General features: G+C 54.3%; 1 protein-coding gene and 1 long non-coding RNA gene across 2 annotated transcripts in view; one reads left to right on the top strand and one right to left on the bottom strand.

Annotated features, from left to right (window-relative positions):
* Positions 1 to 824: 824 nt before the first annotated feature.
* LOC101436293 (sialic acid-binding Ig-like lectin 10) lies at positions 825 to 7641 on the top strand. Its single transcript, XM_004475827.4, has 11 exons — positions 825 to 1101; positions 1175 to 1561; positions 1694 to 1978; positions 2189 to 2236; positions 2340 to 2600; positions 2789 to 2836; positions 2962 to 3219; positions 3297 to 3560; positions 3770 to 3863; positions 3957 to 4068; positions 6836 to 7641. Exons 1-11 carry the CDS (start codon positions 1059 to 1061, stop codon positions 7115 to 7117), a joined length of 2082 nt encoding a protein of 693 aa, XP_004475884.1. The 5' UTR covers positions 825 to 1058; the 3' UTR covers positions 7118 to 7641.
* The window catches only part of LOC101436700 (uncharacterized), a 24424-nt gene continuing 23236 nt past the window's right edge, over positions 7491 to 8678 (bottom strand). Inside the window, exon 4 of the long non-coding RNA XR_188855.3 lies at positions 7491 to 8533. This is a non-coding gene — a long non-coding RNA (uncharacterized lncRNA). The remainder of the gene's footprint in view (positions 8534 to 8678) is intronic.

The raw sequence follows: 8678 nt of genomic DNA, 5'->3' as shown, positions 1-8678 counted from the left end.
GTGAAGCTTGGGCTGCACCTCAACTGGGGGCCTCCCCTGGGGGAGGGAGCTGGCTGCTTCCAGACGAGGCCCTGGGGACCCCGGGATCCGCGCAGAGAAGAAGGCAGTGCGAGAGCAGGGAGGAGGCTGGGGCAGGGACGGATCCCGCCACCTCCAGGAGGCCTTCCTTGCCTGACTTCCCTCCTCCAGGAAGAACGGCCCATTGCTTCCCAAGGTACTCATCCCGATGTTGTCCCAGCGTCCGGGGCACTCAGGAGCCCTCTGTGGGCCTCTCTAAGGATCTTCCTTTCCCGAACTGGGGTGCCTCCGAGTGGACGCATTCCTACCACCTATCGTGCTGAGTGACTCAAAAGTGCTGCCTACGGATCTGAGCGAAGAGATCAAGTGATCGGGACAGGCGGCCTTGGGGGCGGTGCTTCTGGGGGGTGGGAGGGGCAGGTCAGGGTCCCACCCAGGAGGATGAGGGGGTGGGATTTAGCCAATAAATGTGCAAGACGCCCGCTGAATTTCAGATACACAACGAATAAATTCTTAGACCCATGAAACTTCTGGGACATAAGGATCCTAAAAAAATATACTGTGTACCTGGAAGTCAACTCCACCCTGGCCTCCTGCATTTTCATCTGGCCGGAACCCTCCCTCTTCTGTGCTCCTCTCCCCCCCAACTCCTGGGGGGCTGGGTAAGGGGAGTTCACCGTGAACTTTCACTTCTGCTTCCCCAGTGACCTGGGGCCCAACGGGAGGTCCCCTGCCTCCCCGCCCCCTGCCCCCAGCCTCGCCCTCCTCCTCCCCCCCCAGGCGCGCCTAAGGAAAGGCCCGGCTCAGTCTGCCCAAAGGCCAGGCCCCCCAGGAAAGACCGAGTGGGCGAGGAGGCGGCGGCAGCGGACAGAAGGGAAGAGCGAGTCCTTGGGTCCCAAGACCAGAGGCTCATTCATTTCACGCCTCAGTCCCCAGGCCTCGGCTTCCGCCCCTGGCTTCCCCTTCTGCGCGGCCCAGCGCCCACCGCGGCGGCTGGGACATGTGCCTGGTCCAGGACGCACCCAGGGCCTCCTCCGGCCATGTCGCTGCCGCTGCTGCTGCTGCTGCCCTGGCTGCCAGGGGGTGAGGGGCCGGGGCCGGGGACCCGGGAGGGGCCGCTGCAGCGGCTGCAGGCTGAGCCCCTGCCTCTTCCCAGGGTCGGCGTTTACCACCGCAGACTTCTCGCTCCAAGTGCAGCGGCAGGTGGCCGTGCAGGAGGGCCTGTGCATCCTCGTGCCCTGCAGCGTCTTCTACCCGCGGGACGGCTGGACCGACTCCGACCCAGCTCACGGCTACTGGTACCGGCAAGTGACCAGTACTGACCAGGGTGCCCTGCTGGTGGCCACAAACAAACCCGATCAACCAGTGTGGACGGGGACCCGGGGCCGCTTCCAGCTCGTCGGGGACCCCCGGGACAAGAACTGCTCCTTGCTGATCCGCAACGTGCAATCTGGGGACAGGGCCACGTACTACTTTCGGGTGGAGAGGGGATCTATTGTGAAATACAGTTTCCTGAAAGCCCTGCTCTCTCTGGACGTGACAGGTAAGAGCCTGGGTCCCTCTGCTGCTACTGGGGAGGGGTCTAGGGAATGGACCCGGTTCTGAGCAGAGAGGCTGCTCCTGGAGTACCCAGCTCCCACTGAGGGGGCTACAATCTCTCCCCCTCTCTGCCCAGCCCTGACGCAGAAGCCAGATGTCTACCTGCCAGAGAGCCTGGAGCCGGGGCTCCCGGCAACAGTGGTCTGTGTGTTTAACTCGGCGTTTGAAGGGTGTCCAGCCCCTACTTTCTCCTGGACGGGGGCTGCCCTCTCTTTCCAAGACATCAGACCAAGGACCTCCTACTTCTCTGTGCTCACCTTCACCCCGCGACCCCAGGACGACCGCACCAGCCTCACCTGCCACGTGGACTTCTCCAGAAGGGGTGTGAGGGCCTACAGGACGGTCTTGCTCAGCGTGGCCTGTGAGTTGGTGGCAGTGAGTGGGAAAGGAGCATGGGGGAGGTGGGCACCGTGGCCCTGCAGCCTGGGGGTAAGGGGGGCATCTCGTTCTCCTGTGGGCTTTTGCTTGTCACCAGTCTCCCCTGGGACAGCCACACTTTCTTTCCCAGAGTGTTCTCTCTGGCCGTGGGGCAGAAATTCCTCCCCAAAGCCAGCTCACCACCTCATTGCAGATGCCCCAAAGGACCTCATGATCAGCGTCTCCCATGCTGGCACATCAGGTACTGGGGGGGCGCAAGTCAGTCCTCTTTGAGGAGTGGAAATGTTTCAGGGGGTGGAGAGATGGCACATCTTCCAGCGACCCTTCTCTTGCTCTCTTCTCAGCCCCGGAGCCCCTGAGGCTTGTCCAGTATCTGGAAGTCCAGAAGGGCCAGTTCCTGCGACTCTTCTGCACAGCGGACAGCCAGCCGCCCTCCACGCTGAGCTGGGCCCTGGAGGACAGGGTTCTCTCCTGGTCCCAGCCCTGGGGCTCCAGAGCCCTGAGGCTGGAGCTGCGAGTGGGACCTGGGGATGGCGGGCGCTACACCTGCCGCGCGGAGAACCGCCTGGGTTCCCGGAACCGCACGCTGGAGCTCTCAGTGCAGTGTGCGTGGGCCCAGGGAGCCGGGTCTCGGGGCTGGGGCGGGGATCAGGGTGCCTCTGGGTGCTGGATCCTGGGGTCGTTTGTGTCTAGGGCTTCCGGTGGAGCCCTCCTTCCACCCCAACCCCGGGATGGTTTGCTTGGCCCAGGGGAAAGCCCCTGGTCGGCCCAGAACCAGCTCTCTCTGTTGCAGATGCGCCAGAGAACCTGAGAGTGGTGGCTTCCCAGTCAAACAGGACAGGTATGAGAGGGGGCTGCGGGACCGAGGTGCGGGACCAGGTGTCTGGTGTGTTGGCGTGGGGGCGGAGGGAGCGTGGTTCCTGGGCCCTGAGCTCTGCGCTGGTTCTGCCTCTTCGCCTCCCCCAGTGCTGGACACTTTGGAGAATGGCACATCCCTCCCAGTCCTGGAGGGCCAGAGCCTGAGTCTACTCTGTGTCGCCGACAGCAACCCCCCCGCCAGGCTGAGCTGGGCCCGGGGCAATCAGACCCTGAGTCCCCCGCCACCCTCGGACCCCGGGGTCCTGGAGCTGCCTCCAGTGCGCGTGGAGGATGGAGGCGAGCTCACCTGCCGGGCTGAGAACGCGCGGGGCTCCGCCCTCGTCTCCCTGAACCTCTCGGTGCTCTGTGAGTGTGGGGTCCCTGGGGCAGGAGCCCGGGTCCTGGGGAGGGGGCGCCTGCCGACCACCCTGCGCTCCCTACAGATCCCCCCCAGCTGCTGGGCCCCTCCTGCTCCTGGGAGGCCGACGGTCTGCGCTGCAGCTGCTCCGCCCGCGCCCACCCGACGCCCTCCCTGCGCTGGCGGCTGGGGGAGGGGAACAGCAGCGACGCCTCCTTCACGGCCACGGCCGAGGGGCCCTGGGCCTCCAGCAACCTGAGCCTCCGCGGGGAGCTCGGCTCCGGCCTCAGACTCAGCTGCGAGGCCCGGAACGCGCTCGGGGCCCACAGCGCCACAGTCCTGCTGCCAGGTCAGGGGCCCTGTCCTGGTGGCTGAAGAGGCAGGACGGGGCCGGGTCTGGGGGCCTAGGGGCCAATGGAGGAGAAGGAGGAATTCAAGGGGAAGTTCGAGGGTGGCAGGTCAAACATCTAGGACGAGAGCTGGAGGCCCAGTTGCGCAAGCGTGGAAAGCACCGGGACAGCGTGTGGGAGACGTTCATCCCACCCCCTCCCCGTACAGGCAAGAAGGGGCTCGTTTCCACAGCGTTCTCCAAAGGAGTCTTTCTGGGAATTGGCATCACCACCTTCCTTTCCCTCTGCCTTATGCTGATCATGTGAGTTCCGTGGAGCAGCCAGGGCACGTGGGAGCTGGGGCCCGGGAAAGGGAGGGCGCGAGGACGCACAGAGACCTGGGCTCGTTTCCACAGCGTGAAGACAGTAAGGAAGAAACGGAGCCTGGAGGAGACGCTGAGACCCAGGCCTTCGAGGGGCAGCTCCATCATGGATTATGTCAACGTAATCCCAAACCCCATTTCCCTGGTGAGTGGTCCCAGCAAGCTGAAGACAACATCCTTCAATAGTTGATTGCTACCTTCCTTGGCTGTCCTATCCACCGCCCCCGCCTCAGGCACATCAAGACAGAAAACGCAGTCCGGTGTTGGACTCCAGTTCCAGCTCTGGCACTTTGCATTCTTGAGCCTTGGCCAACTCGCTGACCTTCTCTGAGCCTCTACTTCCTCCAGTTTCCTTTAGAGTGGGTTTGGAAATTAGAATACTTGCACTCTCTCACTGTGAGGCAGCTATTCCTGTCACCCTTTACATTATTAATTATAATTGTTAGATAAGAATTATTAATCTCATCAGGATTCAGGCAGGCACTTACCTGACTTCAAATCAAATCCTCCTTTCCTTGCTTTGTAGTCCTTTCCTTTTTTTCTTTCTTTTTTTTTTTTAACTTTTTATTGTAATAACATGTATGCAACTCAAAATTTCCCATTTTAACCACTTTCAGGGGTACAATTCAGTGGTATTAATTATACCCCCAATATTGTGCTACCATCACAACCAACATCCATCACCCAAGCTTTTAATTTACCTCACACAGAAAGGCTGTACCCATTAAGCAGTAACTTCCTCTTCCCTTCACCACCCACCCCCAGCCCGTAGATTTCTGTCTCTTTGGAACTTGCAAATTCTTGTTATTTCATGTAAGTGAGACCATGCAATATTTGCCTGGGATCTGGCTGATTTCATGCAACATGAGGTCTTCAAGGTTCATCCATGTCGTAGCCTGTATCAGATGCCATTCCTTTTTACAGCTGAATAGTATTCCATCGTGGGTATGCACCATGTTTTGTTTATCCATTCATCTGTCCATGGACACTTAGCTGCTTCCACATTGCTGTGTGTCCTTGAACAAGCCTTGATTTCCTGAACTGTGAAAGGAAGATAAGGGTGGGAGGTACCTCCTAGGATGGCTCAGGCGTCCATTTGCTCACTTTGTACCTGTGAAGCACTTAGAACAGTGCCTGGCACCTAGGAAGGCTTCAGTAATCTCCAGCTGCTGTTAGAAGATAACATCAGTATCCTGACGACTCCAAAATTTACATCTCCTGACCTCTCCCCGAACCCCAGTCTCGCATGGACCTGTCTATGCAGCATCTGCACATGGATGTCTATCAGGCATCTCAAAAGTACCTTGACCTAGCCAAACATATGACTCACCCTCCACTTCCCCTTTCCACTCCCCACCTCAGCAATTAGCATGACCGTTTGCCCATTTGCTCATGGCTAAAGTCCAAGAACCATTTTTCATCCCTTTCTTCTCTATGACCCTGCAACAAATCCATCAGCAAATCCCCTTCCAAATGCATCCAAGCCACTTACCCCATCTTCCCTCCCTCATCTGTGACCCACATCTTTCACCTGGACATGTGTGTCCTTGCTGCTTCCCCCCGTTCTCCTTCCAGCCTATTCTCCACCTCCACACATAATGTCCTTTTAAAACACAAATACGTTGGCGGGGGTAGGGAGTTATTGCTTAACGGGTACAGTTTCTGTTTGGAGTGATGGAAAAGTTGTGGTAAAGGATGGTGGTGATGGGAGCACAATATTGTGAATGCAATCAACAGCAATTAAGCCTACACTTAAAAGTGGTTAAAATGGGAAAATTCATGTTGTATATATGGTACCACAATTAGAAAAAAATTTTTAAATAGAAATAGGTATGTCCATACATGGAATACTCCTCAGCAATAAAAGGAAACAAATTATTGCTGTAGTCAATAAGTGGAATGAACCTTAAGGGTAAACAAAGGGGGAGGGAGGAGTCAGTCTCAAAAAGTCATATACTGCATGATCTCATCTATATAACATTCTCGAAATACAAAATTATAGAGATGGAGAAGAGATGGGTGGTTGTGATGGGGGCGGAACTATCGAGGGGTAGCAAGAAGGAGATCTTGGTGGTGACGGAACCTCAACTGAGGTGGGATTTCATGAAGCTACACGTGACCAAATTGTGCAGAACTATATGCACATACCACCCCAACGCCAGCACCCTGGTTATAATGTTGGGCTACAGTGATGTCTGCTGTAACCACTGGGGGAAACCAGTGAAGGGTACATGGGACCTCTAGGTACTAATTTGGCATCTTCCTGTGGCTCTATAATCATTTCAAAATACATATTTTATATATATATATATCAAAACCCACCACTTCCCTGTTCAAAACCTCCAATGACTTTCAATCATACTTAGAATAAGTCCGAAGCCCTTACCAGAGCCTATGAAGCCTTATGGGGCCAGGCTCTTGGCCCCCTCCCTGACCTCATTTCCTTTCCTTCTTCCCCCCACGTAATTCTATTTTAGCCCTGTTAGCTGTCTTGCTCTTCCTTGAACACACTATCATACATTCATCTCAAGGAATTTGTTGCTTCCTTCCCTGGAGATAATCCTCGGAATAGTTGGTGGGTCCTTTCCCAGTCTAATCCTTTCTAGGTAAATGCCCACTCCTCAGATACACCTTCTGTGACTGCCCACTCTAAAACAGTCGCCCTATCTGTCTTTCCACTGTCTCCTATCCCTGCCTTTACTCTCTTCATGGCATTTATGACCACTTGATACTCAGTGTTTGCGCGTTTATTGTCTCTTCCCATCACTGGATGGACCCACAAGCCTAAAGGGCAGGGACTCTGTGTCATTCCCCGCTGGACACCCAGCTCCTAAGACAGAACCTTGCTCCTGGTCAGCGCTCAAATATCTGTTGAGCAAATGAATGAAGGAAGGTTGTTGTTATTCCCCTAGGCACGGAATCAGAGAGCGAAACCAGCCGGGCCTTCCCAGACCCCTCTGCCAGGCCCTCCCACGGAGGAATCAAAGAACCGGAAGGAGCTCCATTTTGTTTCCACCACTTGCCCAGGACCCAAATCATTCCCACCAGCCCCAGAATCGGAGGCCAGCCCAGAGGAGCTCCATTACGCTGCTCTCAACTTCCCAGGCCTCAGGACGTGGGGGACCCAGGAACCCAGGAATACCCAAACCGCATATGCAGAAATCAAGTTCCACAGAGGCTCTGCTGAGCTTTAAGACAGAGTCCTAGGCTAGGAAGAAAACTAGAGAAATAAAGAAACCCTCCTACAACCCAAGCATTTGGAACAAGCATATACAAATCTGTCCAAAGCAGCCTTCCTCCACTGAATATGCTGTTCTGAGAAGCAAGGGAAAGATTTTCCTCTGAAATATCCAGTCATCCTCCTGGCCTGCCTCAGATTCCCAAAGGCGAGAAGGCCTTTACAGATGATTAAATCAGGAGTCAGCAAACTGGACCCACAGACCAAATCTGGCACTGCCTATTTTTGTACCACCCACAGCTAAGAACATTTTTTACCTTTTAAATGGTTGAGAAGAAAATTGCAAGAGGAATAATATTTTGTGACTTGAAAATTCTATGAAATTCAAATTTCAGCTTTCAGCAATAAAGTTTTATTGGAATAGCCATGTTCATTCTTTTATATATTGTTGGTGGCTGTTTTCACACTATGTCAACCTGAAAAGGCTAAAATATTTACCACCCAGTTCTTTCTTTTTTAATAAATTTTTCTTTTTTTTAAGATTTATTTATTTATTTCTCTCCCCCTCCCCCCGACCCCGTTGTCTGCTCTCTGTGTCCATTCACTGTGTGTTCTTCTGCATCCGCTGGCATTACTGGCGGCACTGGAATCTGTGTCTCTTTGTTGCATCATCTTGCTGCGTCAGCTCTCCATGTGCACAGTGGCGCTCCTGGGTGGGCTGCACTTTTATCACATAGGGCGGCTCTCCTTACAGGGTGCACTCCTTGCACGTGGGGCTCCCCTATGCAGGGGACACCCCTGTGTGGCACGGCACTCCTTGTGCACGGCAGCACTGCGCGAGGGCCAGTTCACCCCACAGGTCAGGAGGCCCGGGGTATTGAGCCCTGGACCCTCCATATGGTAGACGGGCACTCTGTCAGTTGAGCCATGTCCGCTTCCCCCATCCGGTTCTTTACAGGAAAAGTTTGCTAAATCTTAACCTAAACTAAACTAACCCCACTTATTTTTACAGAAGAGGAACCTGAATCAGATGTTCAGAAAGAGTTTGAATAACTGAAGACAAAATGGACTAGATTTGTGACTAGAAGGAAAGTTGTCAGGGTTGGGACTTGCAAGGGTTTGAGACCACTTGTCTCTGGGGTGCTGTTGCACTCACTAGTCTAAGCTGAAGAGAGGGACTCCCTGGGCTGGTGGGAAGAGCAAATGAAGGGTGGAAGTGGAAATGCTTTAAAATGGAATAAAGAACAAACTGGCAAAGGGCTATAAATAAAGCAGCTAGTAAGCAGAGAAGAACAGGAACTCACTTCTGAGACTAGTCTGTGACCCTTCCTGACCTCTTCCTTTCCCAGAGCTCAGTGCCCTAACTGGTTCAAAGAAAGCCTTCTTGGGGGTTGGTTACCACTTGGCAGGCACAGAAAAGGAGCTTCCTGAACTGAAAGAAAAAAAGAGCAATAAATTACACAATTAGAAGAGAGAAAAAAAGCTAAAAATATATATGGGTAAAACAGAAAAAGTACCTAGGGTTGTCTCAAGGACAATTGTATATATGCAAGCAATCTAATCATAAGGGGGAAGGG

This window comes from Dasypus novemcinctus, chromosome 18 (assembly GCF_030445035.2).
Source record: "Dasypus novemcinctus isolate mDasNov1 chromosome 18, mDasNov1.1.hap2, whole genome shotgun sequence".
In the NCBI taxonomy this organism is placed as follows: domain Eukaryota; kingdom Metazoa; phylum Chordata; class Mammalia; order Cingulata; family Dasypodidae; genus Dasypus; species Dasypus novemcinctus.
Note: the sequence above shows the minus strand (reverse complement) of the source record. Positions and strands in the feature narration are given on the sequence as shown.